General features: G+C 45.4%; 1 protein-coding gene across 3 annotated transcripts in view; it reads right to left on the bottom strand.

The window, feature by feature from the left end:
• The window catches only part of Stx2 (syntaxin 2), a 32253-nt gene extending 23143 nt beyond the window's left edge, over nucleotides 1-9110 (bottom strand). For all 3 annotated transcript variants that reach the window (XM_076838843.2, XM_076838834.2, XM_076838852.2), the window contains exon 1: nucleotides 8925-9110. In XM_076838843.2, coding sequence (XP_076694958.1) covers nucleotides 8925-8954 — 30 coding nt within the window. In that variant the 5' untranslated portion in view covers nucleotides 8955-9110. The remainder of the gene's footprint in view (nucleotides 1-8924) is intronic.
• Nucleotides 9111-14642: the final 5532 nt, after the last annotated feature.

Here is a 14642-nt window from a genome sequence, read left to right as displayed (position 1 = left end):
CCTCCGACTCCGGCTCAGAGGTTTTAGCTACCCAGTTGTAGTCACAATTTGCAGCAATCTCAGGACACCAGTGCCCCAGGTGAGACCTGGGGAACAGCCACACCATCTTCTTGTCAGCTGTGCCACAAACCCAACATTGCTCCCCAAACTCTGCATTAAAACTGCACATCCAAAGAAGGCTTGCTGCTCCCCGAAGCTCTGGACCCCGAAGCTCTGGACTCTCAGCAGGTTGAGCCCGAGCTGCCACCCAGTCCACCTCCTTCAGAGCCAGGTGTAAGGATGAGAAACCCACTGGTGACCAATACAGGCTTTAACACCTATTCCTGACCCAAGCTCCAAGTCCTGAGCAAAGCAGCACTCAAAACTAAAAAGACACCACAGCTGGCAGCAGGGGCTGGCAGAGCGCCCACAGCTACTCAGTGCCTCCTCAGGGCTGCACCACAGAGGCAGAAAGGGCTGCCGAGGACCCTATGCTGGACCCTGGGTGTGAGCACTTTTGTGCGCTATGTTGGGTGACCCTCCCATACCACCAAGGACAGCAGACATGTCACCTGTTCCACATAGCAGGGCAAACACAGAGGCCAAGGGACATGTTCAAAGTCTCACCAGCAGCTGAAGCCAGGTCTGGGTGACTTACAAGCCCTTTCCCTTCTGCACTATTCTCCTACCTCAGCTAAGAACCATCCTTGACCTACGCTCACACTTAACACATGTGTCCCCATTAACTTTTATCGTCCCTTCTGCAGTAAGGAGGCTGAAACACAGGACAGCACTGCCCAGGACACTCTGCAGGCATAGAAGTGGCCTTGTCCATCCAACTCCCACACCATGCTCTGAAAAAGGCCTGGGCCCATGGGAGGGAGGGGCTGCACTGCAGACCCCTCTGTTGGGCCCTACAGACACTCTGGCTCCTGAGTGGGCCAACGCTGTGGCCTCCTGTGGGGCCCTACTCCCTGGAACCTGCACAGCCCACTCTCCAGCCACCAGCACCCTCAGCCTGCCTGCCCCCCCAGTGTCTGAAGGATAGCTGGACACAGGTAGCCACCATGTGCCTGTGATTCCTCGCCTTGTCTCTTCAATTGCAGGTCTCAGAGAGACACCTGATCACTCAACAGAAGCCAGGAAAGAACTCAACCACGACATGATTGAAATCACGCTGGGACGCACCTGGGGCCCACAGTGCAGGGAGATGGGAAGCACCCCTCCTTGGTTCCCACACCTCCCGCAGACAACCGCACACCGTGCTGCTCTGAAAGCAGGTCTACATTCAAAGACGCTTTAGTTTTGCTCAGTCTTTCTTTTTGTTATGAAAAAAATTTGCGCAAAACATTTTGATTTTGTGCTTACATAAAATGTTTCTCAGTAATACACAAAGAAAAAAATTGTAGAAATTCTGAATAAGGGAAAGCATATGGGAACATGGTACTATGTGCTTTGTTTTTCTGTAAATCAACAAGTCTCCTTAAAATAAAGTCTGTTAATTAAAACAATTTAAAAAAAAAAAAGAAAAAAATTTGCAAATATTCAAAATTAACAGGGGATGCTATTAGGAGCCCTTGATGTCACCCTCACCCAGCTTCAACAACCACCAACGCACAGCCTATTCTGTCCTGGGCCCCACTTCCCACCCCGAGCCTTGCTGCCATCTGGAGACAAATCCCACCTGAGCCACAGCAAAAGCCCAGCTCCTCACCTGCCACCCAAGGACAAAGCCATCCCTGTGTCAGTGCTCAGGAGTTGGTCTCCAGCCTCACACTATCCCCGTTCTGTATGGCTACAGTCCACACAGTATCACTGAATAACATCACAGAATCCCAATCCCCAACCAACTCGCCAAGTTCATATCATACACCACCTTTGCTCACAAACTCAATCACCTGTATGCAAATAATTTGTTGCTCTACCTGTATACCAAGAAAGAGCCACATGACTATTGTCTTGCTTCTACCTGGAATTCTCAGTCCTAACTATGACCTTTGGCTTCATGCCTAAACTGCATTATTCTTGTCTCCAAGAACCACTCAGGTTCAATCTTTCATTCTGAGACAGTGTGGACACTTGTACCATAGCCACGTTTATGATAGTACATTTATTATTTTTTGACAGTTGGTAGGAATAGCCCATCTAAATCTCTTGATAATACATTTATTATAAATAACAAAACAGCTTATGGCAAACATTTACTAAGAAGCACTGGCAATACTCTTCAATTGGACATACTGGATTTTCAAAGTGTCAAAGTGAGGGTTAACCTTCAAACACTGGGTGGGCTAGGGGTATGGCTCTGTGTAGGAGCACTTGCCCAACAGAAGCAGGCCCTAGGTTCAATCCCCAGCATCAGAAAAAGGAAAAAAAAAAAAAAAGAAGAAGAAGAAAAAAAACTGAAATTTCAACATTTTATTTCTGTGAAATATGAAAAGAATTCTCCTTGAAATCAGCATTAGAGTAAAAACACAATCTCCCCATGCGCATACTGTGGCCAGCAATGGGCAGCAAGTCTTTGTCAGGGTTAGAGACTGCTGAGCAGACGTGATCTGTCATCCAGACACCCATCCTTTAGAATACAGAAGCCACACCACCGCAGGAGCAGAACCCAGGCTGGCAGAAGCCCTGGCCTGGCCCAGCGGTTTTCTTCACACGCACACCAAAAGCCTTCCAGACAGGCAGCAACTGTGGGACACGAAGGACACTGGAATTCCACACAGGGGCTGCAGGGCCTTTGCTGCTAGAACACAATAAGTTGTTTTCAAATTAATCATTTGGGGGAGAAAAGGAAAGATATTTGTAATTAAATACAGATAAAGACTGACTATAATTATATTATATATAATTATTACATTTTTGTATAATCATCATAACTTATATTCTATAGTAAAATGTTACAATTTTAATGTATTTTTGCTACCTGCTTGACTCCATCACTGATGCTACATAAATACTGACTGGCAGACATGTGATACTCTGCACAGTGGTGTCAGATGTACCAGTGCTCCTGCAATGTGGTCCTGTCCTCAAGTCCCGCCACAGGGGGCTCTATACGCAGTCCAGCCCAGTGCATTCCCCTCCACGGAGTGACTACACTGAGGTCCTCGTCCAGGCTCCCCTGGGCTAACATGCTGCTGCTCCAGCACAGCAAATCACGTTCTTGTCCATCTCCCCATGCCCCACTAAGCCATGCTCTGGGATGCCACACCCATACCTATCCGGGCAGGAGACACCAAGCCACAGGGCACGAGCAACCCTTAGCTTCACGAAGGCCAAACTGCTCAGCTTGGCTGCTAACGCCACAGCACGGTGTGCGCACAGGGGACACTGCTAGGCTGACCATGGCTTCTGGCCAGAGCATCCCCCTCCCCCACCTCTCCACACAGGGCCAACATGTTCCCTCCCCAGGATCAGGACCAGGATCAGAACCAAGAGGATGGACAAGGAGCTTAACTGGGAGGGCATTTAACTTGAGGTTCAGTATGGCCGCTTCCACAAGGTCAGAGCATGAAAGAAACCAGCACGGGCCAATTCCTGCTGACATTTTCAACCTCATTCACCTCTCCCCATCACACTATGGCAACCAAATCAGTCATCACTCTGTCCTCCACACCAATTACTCACAGCTCAAGGCTTCTGGACTTGCTGCACCTTCTGCCTAGAGCACTACCCACTCCAACTGTCCACAGCTGGCTCCCTCCTATTCAAATCTCAGCTCCAAGAGACCATCCCAAATTAGCAGGTTCAAAGTAGCCCACTTCCACATCAGCTCACTGTGTTCTAGTTCCCTAATAGCTGAAGCCACAAAGACATCTTATTATCCATTGGCTGTGTTGTTTCCTGTCCAGCTCCCTAACTGCAAGTCTCAGAGGGTGAAGAACTTCATCTGCTTGGTCCCAACTCATGCCTGCCTAACAGTACCTGGCATGTGGCAGCCACTCAGTGAGGGTCAGGGGAATGAATGAGTGAATGAGGAGTTAAGAGGATGAGGGGTGGAGAGTGGAGAAAGCACAAAAAGGACAGAGAGAAACCAAGGAACAGACGCAGGGACAAACACTAAGTGAGTCACACAGTGAGGGACAGCCTGGTTGTTCACCTAGCTCCATCCCTGGGGGCTGCCCTCAAGGTCTGGGAGGCACCATTCCACCTTTGAACAACTCTGCCTTCCCTGTGTCAGCTCTGGCTTTCGGTCCCTGGCAAGGGGAAGAACCTCACTGACAGCAGATTCTACTGCATCTAAGTGTCCCATACCCAGGGGCACCTTCATATGGAAACACAATGATTCCACAAGTACCAAGCAGGTGCTCTACAACAGGCACCCTGAGAAATCTGATGCCTCTGAGCACAAAGTGTGCTCTCAAGAGATCCAATCTTGGAAGTGTCCTGGGAGAAAAGCTGACTGCATCTGCATCCAGAATACTCCAAGACAAGAGGGTGGCCAGCTCTGGGACACAGGAAGGGAAGACTAGAAGACTTCCAGGTGGTGTTGCCTGAGCTGAGACCAGGAGAAGTATGGGGCAGGCCCAAAGCAGGGAGCACTCAGGCAGCAGTGCAGACACAGGCAGAGAGGAGTGGCGTGTGCCAGGACCACAGCAACACCCCATGCCCTGTGCCACGGGACCAGGGACCTCCTAGAAGGCCTACTCCTCCAGTTCTGAATATAACTGAAGTTAATTAATCTTTGGGAAAGTACAGGTTCTGCTATCTTAAAGAAAGAATATATTTATATATAAACATATAATTTTATTATAGCCAAGAACAGAGAAACTAGAGATGCACTGTGGAGAATGTTTTTATGAAAAATAAACAAAATACATTTAGCAGGACTGAATAAATTATGAAATTTTACACTTACCATATACAGATATAAAATCACAAATATTTTCACATATAAAATTATAAATGCTGTGATATTCCTAGTATTTTAAATGTTCCTACTTTATAGTATATTTATAGTATATTTTGACATATTTAAGCAAACATGGAGTACATTTTATTCTAATTAGGACCCCAGTCTTGTGGTCGTAATATGATGATGAGGTTCACTGTGTATTCACCTGTGTACACAGGAAAGTTACATCAGATCCATTACACTGTCTTTCCTATTCATACTTTATTAACTGGTATCTGAGTCTTTATTGTACACCATTCTGTACTACATGTACAAATCTGAGCTCTCAAAAAATAACTAAAAATGTCTGGGCAGTGTTTCCTGACCTCTAAAAAATTATATTTGCAATTCATCACATTGATCACAAGGTGAAAAATAACTTGCTCATTACTCTTGGATCTATTAATGAATACCACCCAGCTACTGTTTATCATCATTCAAACAAGTCCCAGAGTTAAAATGTGTAGCGTCCCTACACTTCACTATAAGAGATACGCCTGTTTGCATTAACTTCTTATAAAAAAGCAATCAGTACATGTTGGAGCTGTTACTTACAGACAGGCCGTTCCGTTCTTATTTACTCACATCCTGAAGTGTGTTCCGGCATGCCTTCTTCACTCTTCCTCCCCACGACTTCCTTTCCCCACAGCATGCACTCAATTCAGCTTTACATCTCTGCACCTAGTACACTGCCTGGGAGAAACCTGTCACCCAAAGCTATCTGTTAGATGAACTTAATTTTATGTATTGCAAATCAGAAATACTTTTGCTCTGGATTTAGAGTCCAGATCTTAGACACTAACTTAAGCTTTCTGTTCCCAAATGAATGATGGCTCAATGCCTGAATCACTGCTTGGGAGGAACTAAATCTGTTAATGCAAAATCTGTCAATAAAATTACTTTGGACAAATTAACTTGAAGTCCTTTCCAAGTAGTTGTACCTTCTCAGAAAGAAGTAACATTAAGCTAAAAAAGCTTTTGAAGGCATTTCAAATACTTTGTTCTTGTAGATGATCCATTTTAACTACCAAAATTAAAAACAAAACTTTACCTATGAACACCACCAGCCATTTAGAAACACGGCTGTGGTCATACATGCAGCTACTGCCCAATTTTTTCTTTTCTTTTCTTTTTGAAACTGGGAATTGAACCTAGTGATGTTTTACCACTGATCTATATCCCCGCCCTTTATATATATATATATATATATATATATATATATATATATATTTTTTTTTTTTTTTTTTTTTTCTATTTTGAAATGAGGTCTCACTAAGTTGCTTAGGGCCTTACTAATTTGCTGAAGCTGGCTTCAAACCTGTAATCCTCCTGCCTCAGTCTCCTAAACTGCCGAGATTATAGGCATGCACCACCATACCCAGCTCAGCTACTCCCAAAATACTTGGGAAAGGCATACTGTCTGGAAAAAAAAAAAATTAAACTTACATCTGGTGGCTCTAAGGTAGATTTTTTACTATTGCTCTTCATATCTAAAGCATGTCAAATTCAATTTTGGCTATTTTATGCTAAGGAGAAGTTTGCTTTTTATAACTTCCTGAAAACAAAAAACCTAACTAAGTATTAGTGGCACTACATAGTACTTCCCTTCCCATCTTCTCGCAGAGCTTCACATGTTAGATAATTTTGTGAAAACTTCCTCCACAAGATAGCAAGAAAATACATTACCATCCCCTTTGACATACAGGAAAGCTCAAGCAATGAGAGGCTAAAAATTATTTGTCCAAGACCAGCCAAGTCCACAACAGAAGCTTCTACTAGGCTGCTGACTGCTGTGTCCCTTCGCCTACAGTGACTTCCCTTCTAGGTCTACAGTTTAGAGCAATGCTAATTGACATGTTCTTACTACCAATGGTTCAGCCAGGGTATTAAGAGGTGGCAACTGGGGCTGGGCATATAGCTCAGTTGTTAGAGTGCTTGCCTTGCATGCATAAGGCCATGGGTTCAGTACCCAGCACCACTAAAAACAATCAGACCACCATCAAGATGGTTAGCTGACCATTAACAAAGGGGAAGAAAGAAAAGCCATCATGAAGAAAGCTTTGGGGAGGAGTATGAGGCACAGACCCTATGATCCTGAGTACCAGGCGCTCTCCTCAGAGTCCTTACAGGACTCACAGAACTGACAATGACTCCCACGCCTGTCCTCTCTCCTCCCAACTACAACACTAAACACTGACCTAGCCCCATTCCGGAAGCAAGCTAATGTACCACAGGCAAAAGGTGTTTCAGAGCAGTGGGCCTCAGACGCTGTTCTATGCAGCCATTTGGAGAACACAGGTTACATTTGTGTACAGGAAAAGCAAGACAATGAATACCCAGCATGAATTAGTACTTGCATTTTTAAGAGAGGGAAAAATCATAACTATTTATGTTGGCTAAAATGTTTCACCTTGAACATCTATTAAACTTCCACCATAATTTTGCTGTCCCCATCTCATTCACAGCATTGTCACCCATATACACATGAATGCATTAAAAATAGCTCCACTTTTAATATAATTCAACCAGTAAAATAAATTCAATTCTGTCATTTGCAGAAACATGGATAAAACTGGGTCCTTTTGGTAAGTGAAATAAGCCAGGCACAGAAAGACAAACACTGTGTGTCCTCACTCATATGTGGAAGCTAAAAGGTTGATTTCAAGGTAGTAGAGAACAGAACTGTGGTCATAAGAGCCTGGAAGGAAGGGTGTGAGTGAGGAACTGATGGAGAAATATTGTTAATGGGTCCAGGGTGCAGCTGGATAGAAGGAATGACTTCTCATGCTCTAGAGCACAGCAGGATAACTGGAGTTCACAACAAGTAACTGTACTTTTCCAAATAGCTACTACAAAGGATTTTGAATGTTCACAGCACAAAGAAATGATAATATCTTAAGTGATAGATACGTCAATTGCATTGATCTAAACATTACATTTTGCACATATGTATTGAAATGTCACACTACACCCCATAAATAGGTACAATACCATGTGTCACTTAAAAGTATTTTAAAATCTTTTTCCATTTTCAACTGTGCTACTTTCCTCTTGCTGGAGTCAATGGTCATTTGGTCACTCAGCAGTGCCTATGCACTCTACCAGGTGTGTTAAGAAAGCTTCAGCACCCACAGCCTCCTTCCCCAGGTACACTATTTACTAGGGAAACAGAAAATACAAGATGCAACTACAAGCTGGCCCTACCCCACCATCATCCAGTTCAGTGGGGCACCAGGGTTCACATGACAGGACAGTTGGCCAGGCCTTTCTGGTTGTGGTAAGTATGGAAAGAACCAGCCAAGCCATGTAATGGTTGAGCTCCAAGCAGTCTTCTGCCCAGGAAGCACAGCCCCAGCCGCTCAGGGGGTCATGCTGGGTCCCAGCCCCTTCCCTGAGACTCTGGGTCACCCCACCCTGAATCCCACCTGTTGAGGTTCACCAAGACCTTGGCTCACGAGAGTAACCTTGGCCCACAATAGCCCGAAGGAGCACACCAAAACCAGCAAAGATAACTCCCTGTGGGATCCACCTCAGATTTGCAGCCCCGGAAGCCCCTTCCCAGAGGACCCAGAGCACCAGGATGCTGTGAGCCCCACCCCAGTAGCCCGAGCCCAGAGTTCCTACCAGGAGCTCCAGCATGCCGACACCAATCCCAGCAATGCCCCCAACTCTAAAATCCTATATCTTGGAACCACCTCCTGGAGCCCCAGCCTGCCTGGAGCCCCCTCCCCAGCTGCCCCCGACCTCAGGACCCGCCGAAAGCCCCCGCCCCAGCTGCCCCCACCTTAGGACCCGCCGGGAGCCCCCGCCCAGCTGCCCCGGACCTCAGGACCCGCCGGGAGCCCCCGCCCCAGCTGCCCCGGACTTCAGAACCCGCCGGGAGCCCCCGCCCAGCTGCCCCAGGAGCCCAGAACGCCAGGAGCCCCCGCCCTGCCAGCCGGTCCTGGACCTCAGGACCCGCCCGGAGCCCGCGCCGGGCCAGCTGGGTCCCAGACTCCGCCCGGAGCCCCGCCCCGCCAGACCGGACCGCTACCCGCTCGGTGCTCACAGCGGTCAGGTCCGGAAGCCGGTCCCGCATCCCCGTCGGCCGGGAGGAGCACTCCGCGATTCAAGCCTGCCCGGTACCGCCTCCGGCCAGGCCGCGGACTCTCGGGTGGCAACGTCGCTGCCTCAGTCAGCCACGGTCCTGGCCTGGCGCCGCCGCCCTTCCTCGGGCTGGCGCTGCCACGGCAACCGCGCCTGGGCGCTATGCGCATGCTCACTGCAGCCCCCTCCCAGCGGAGGCTCCTGCAGGAGTCTGTGGGCGGGGCTGAGGGGCGGGGTCAGGGTGGTGGGGCGGGGCTTGTTAGTGCTATTCTGGCGGGATTGATTTCTGAATTTACACATGCATGTTATTTATTTTAAAATTCGCCATTCCCTGAGTTTTGACAACCTTACAAAGCTATCAGAATAAACTAGGTGCAGATTTGGATAATGCTAACCTTCTTTTGAAGGAACTGAAGCCAGAATTAGATAGGCCGCCAGTGTAGATAGGTAATAGAGTCAGGTCGGATCTAGGAGGCCAATTTTGAGTGAGTCTGGGAAGTTAGAGACTGCCCCCTGAGGGATCTTATCAAGAACTTGCCCCTGCTCCAACCTGTTGCCAAGGTAACCTGTCCCAGGAATTTCCCCTCTTTACAGAGAGCTATAAGGTTGTTGATGTGTCCTTGGCTGCTCATCCTACCCTTCCCCCTTCAGCCCACCTTTTGGCCACCCCACCAAGCATTCCTGGGCCTAGTCTGTCCGAAGGAAGTTAAAAGATAAGGGGGAAAAGGCAGGAGAACAAAGAATGCCTAGGACATATAAAAAGGGCAGAACACCTCCCCTCTTAGGACACCAGCTATGGCCCCCTTCTCCCCTCGCAAGAGAAGTCTCAGTTACCCCTTTTTAAATAAACCCTGCTTCATATGCTTGCCTCGGTGTGCTTCTCTAACGTTCAAACTTCAACATGTGGGGAAGCAGGACTCATCACTGATAAGCAGCGGTATCATTTTTGGAGGTTCCACCAAGCTCTACAAGGAGGTAAGCTCCTCTCCATGCACCCCACATTTGCTTGAGGTGCATCTTTCTTCTTTCATTTTGGAGGATTTAGAGCACCCGTTGGCTATTTAAATGCATTAGTGCAGCTGCCATTCTTCAAGACTCAGGTGAAAGTTTTCCTAGCCTAGGCAGCTGTCAATCACCTGTTCAATACAGAGCGGGCATGTTGGGTTCTGCTGAAGCCGCTTCCTACTCTTCTGTCCAGGCCTGGAGAGCAACTGGCGTGAGTGCACAGTGTCCCTAGTCCTGATATGCCTCGGATGCATGGAGGTGGAGGAAGGAGTTTGAAACAACTGCGGAATTTCTGGCTTGGGCTACACTTAGGCGAAAATCCTAAGGTTCCTTCTCTGAAAACTCCTCCCAACTACCCTAAAGGGTATCTAAGGTGATGGGTAGATGAATGGCATTGAGGGAAAGCCCCAATTACTTGTTTGCTCCATGCGGGCCACACAACACTCCCCATCCCTGCATCCATGCCCTCCTGGAGGCTCCCTTCCTTTTACCAATCAGAAACACTAGCAATTAATATTGTAGGACTGAGGGAAAGACAGATGATTAGTGAGATAACATCTAGTTCATTTTGTTCGCATCGTTAGCCTTCACAAGCCAGTTTAAAATCTCCCATTACTGTTCCTGTGCTCAGATGCACTTACTGTACTTTTTTTAAAAATGCTGCAAGAGGGAGGCATTCTATTTTAACCAACTCCTCCCATAAATTCCTCTGGAAAGTGGTGTTTGTTATATTGTTAAAACCAATAGAGTTCTCCTTAGCATCAGGAGATTCCTTTAGTCTACAGGACAACAGTTAGGCACAAAAGGTTAAGATATCTACAATTATCCTGTTTTTTCATGGGTTTTTCATAATCAGGAGTTACGGTGGCAGGGAGGAAAGCCCTTAAGTCTGGATCCTCCCAGGGTCTCTGGCACAGGGCAAACAGGGACCCTAGCTAGCACTTTGTCAAAGGAAGCCAGAAATAACTTTGGCAAAGCCAGGTGAGGAGAGACGGGTTTTCTGGACGGTAATGAAGCTCAAGTTTAGGGAGACGTCCCTAATACAGTGGATAAAGAGTTTTCTCTGATGAGGGAGAAAACTTGAATTTTTCCATCACTCAGGTGGGAGCTTCTCTCTCAAGTCAGTGTGTAGATTGACCACTAGTCGACACACTGGGAAATCACAGATGATCAGGAAAAGTGCCGCGTTTTCATGTGTTGTCAAACTAACCTCAATGTCTACCAGGAGAGAAGGCCTTAAGGAATCATCTACTGAGGAAGAGAAATCAAGAGGATTCCCCCCCTCCAAACTTAAAACAAATAAGAACAAATTCAGGGAAATTGTCAGAAGATCTAAATAAATATATTGGGATGTTTCTAAACTTATGCCAGGTGCTTGACCTCACCTGGAAAGATATTATATTATTACTTAGCCAAACTTTAGCCTCTAATAAGAAGGAGTCCACCCTAAAGCAAGTAGCTAAAAAATCTGGAGACGGACCTACATCTTGCCCATGCCCCAGCATCACAAACTAGAAACAAACCTAATTATTCATCTAGCGTGCAGGTGATTCCCAGAAACAATCCTGACTGGGACCCAAATGATGAACAGGATGCTTAGAAGAATACACATTTCCAAATGTTGGTCCTGAAAACCATCAGGAGGATCAAGCAAAAGCCCATTAACTATTCCAAGGTCTCTGAAATTACTCAGGGACCCCAGGAAAGCCCTGCTATTTTCATAAGAAACTCAGGAGACAATAAAAAACACCACCCTAAACCCTGAATCCATAAAGGGCCACCTACTTTTAAAGGATAAATTTACCAAAAAGTTTACTCCCCCTGTGAGTTATGAACGGGTTTTGGAAGCCTTTAAGACATTAAACGGGGCCTTAATTTGAGTCCCTGTTCTCGACTTACCTATGGAGCAAAATTTAACCAATTTGTCAGTGAGGCCCTAGGAATGGTCACACAAAATAATGGACCTGCTCAATAAGAAGCTTTAAAAGAGCATTATATAAAACTGGTGTTCTCCAAAATAAAGTTGTATGGTAATTTTAAGCTTACAAGTTTAACATTGGAGATTTATTTATATCATTTATTATTCTATAACTGGGCCTGTTATCAATAAGATATATAAATTTATTTTTTACACTGGAGTACAATTTAAATGTATTTTTAAGTTAATGAGAGCCTAATCTATCTAAAGGTTAATATTGTAAAACACAAACATTTTGCTACTTTTCCACAAAAGGTTAAAAGTTCTCAGCCTTTCTTTAATTCATGTTTTAAATGTAATATCATATTGTGTTAGAAAATATTCTCATGACCTTGAGCAACAATATATATAAACTTTGTAAAATGATATTTAAGAAGCAAAGATCAGCTTCAGAACTAGAACACTTAAGATTTATAAAGAGTTATGAAGAGTCCTGCCTTACCTGAGATAAGGTTCTGCATCCCATCTTACTACATCACAGTGATTCCACAGTGGGCCAGATTTCAGTTCATTTAAAGTTGTGGTCAAAAGATTGATTTTTCTGAAGATTACTAGGATCTCAAACAGGGGATATAATATGTAACTCAGCCAAAATTCAAAGTAGCTATTACAGAAATAAAATATGTTTTTACTCTTGTTAATTTTATTTTGTTTTTTTTCCTTATAAATGGTCTAAAGATTGCCTATTAATTTTTTGCAAGAGGTATTGCTGTAAGAACACACAACCTGGGTTAATTTAAGATAATAAGCCATCACCTACAAGACAGATAGGATAATGGAGACCCCAATTAATAAAAAAGGTAAATAATTGTAAAGTTATAGACATTAAAGCCCAATACTCTTAATTTATTTGCTAGATGTTTAAGATCAAGATAAAAAATAAAATTAAATTAAAAGAGCCAAGAAAACCAATATTTGGCTCTTGCCCTCTGAGTCAGTCTAAATCCAGGGAGCAGGAAACTTCTCTAAAGAGCTTTGCAACTCTGAGCCACATAACCTCCCAATCAGGGAGATTAATGAGACCCCTGGATAACAGAAAGCCAATCAGTGCACTCGCTATGAACAGGAGGGTCATTGGAGAAGGCAGACATCCCTGATGCTTCCAAGCGAAGCCACATGGTCAAGCAAGACCTGGACCCATCCTAGCGCAAATTGCACTAGCAGAACTGCTCTTAAGTTCCCCCAGGAGCGACTCCCATGGAAACTCAACCGACTGTTAACAATAGATAGAAACAAAAGTCAGTTTGACTGCTTCATTTTAAACACCTAGCAAAAATAGTTAAAACTGAAACACAGCCATTCCTGGGCATTTAAAATAATAATAATAAGAAGAAGAAATTTAAGGTATACACCTTGTGTTAGCCCCCAAAATAAGTAAGACTGAAGGCTACAAAAGAGAGGTTCTTAGACAGGAATGTCTGCTAACTATCAAAAGAAACTCACTATCAAAAGGAACTGCCAGAGTAGTTTTTAGTTTAAGGCCTACAGATATTCCTCACCTACACAGGTAGGCTTGGTGTTTGCTAGTATGATTATCCCACCCTAAGTAACAGCATTAAGGGGTTCTCTACTAGACACAGAGGTCATAACAGAAGAAGGATTTTACAAGACCAGATGACATTAAATTATTTAACTACATCTTATGGGGATGAACATCTGTAACATTAAAAGTTAAATGTTGTGTTTACATTCCTGATAACTGGGGATGTTAAAGATCTATACTACTAAATAAAGGCCTTGTCCTCTCCAACTTTGTTAGGGGACAACTTCTCAGTCCTCACTCTTCCTGGGAGGAGGACTAATATTATACAGTGACGTGTTCCAGCTGCTGCAACATTATTCAGTACTCATGGTTTTGTTTCTCTCATAGAAGCACCCATCCCCAGATGACTTTACAACCGATTCTTCCCCAACCAGACTTCAATTCAACCTGACTTCTAAAAGCGAACTCCAAAGCTGCTTGCCCCCTCATGTCGTGCCCCCTCATGTCACCCCCTCTGGCTTTGAAGCAGCCAGAACAAATGTCACCCCTTCTCCTTACAGCAGTAAGCAGTTCCTAAAATTAGAGGGGGGGATGCAGCCATAATTAGACAGGCAGTCAGTGTAGATAGGTAAATCGAGTCAGGCTGGATCTAGGAGGCCAATTTTGAGTGACTCTGGGAAGTTAAAGACTCCCCTGAGTGATGTTATCAAGAACCTGCCCCTGCTCCAACCTGTTGCCAAGGTACCCTGTCCCAGGAATTTCCCCTCCCTACAGGGAGCTATAAGGTTGTTAGTGTGTCCTTGGATACTCCACACTGCCCTTTCTCCTTCAGCCCACCTGGTTCCCATCTTTTGGCCCTCCCACGAAGCATTCCTGGGCCTAGTCAGGGATACCTGGTGGTATCAGAACCATATCCAGTCTGGTGTGAATAAAGGCCAAGAGAAAATAAAGCACATATTCCTAAAGGGCCTGAGTATGGTGATTAGTCTCATCATATGTAAAGCACCTCAACCTCTGCCCTGGGGTGCACGCCCAGTGGGAGAAACAGGAATACAGACCAATAAGTGGAAAAAGAAGAAGGGCGAGGTGTGGAGAACTGAGAGGTGCCTGGTCATGGAAGGTGCTCAGTACAGGTCAGCCACACACAGGGAACAGCCCCCCAAGACCACCCTCACTTCAGACACCAACTGCAAGTTCTGGGCATTTGCAAAACC

This window comes from Callospermophilus lateralis, chromosome 1, assembly GCF_048772815.1.
Source record: "Callospermophilus lateralis isolate mCalLat2 chromosome 1, mCalLat2.hap1, whole genome shotgun sequence".
Taxonomy (NCBI): domain Eukaryota; kingdom Metazoa; phylum Chordata; class Mammalia; order Rodentia; family Sciuridae; genus Callospermophilus; species Callospermophilus lateralis.
The sequence above is the reverse complement of the archived record's forward strand: the minus strand, read 5'-3'. Positions and strand labels throughout refer to the sequence as shown.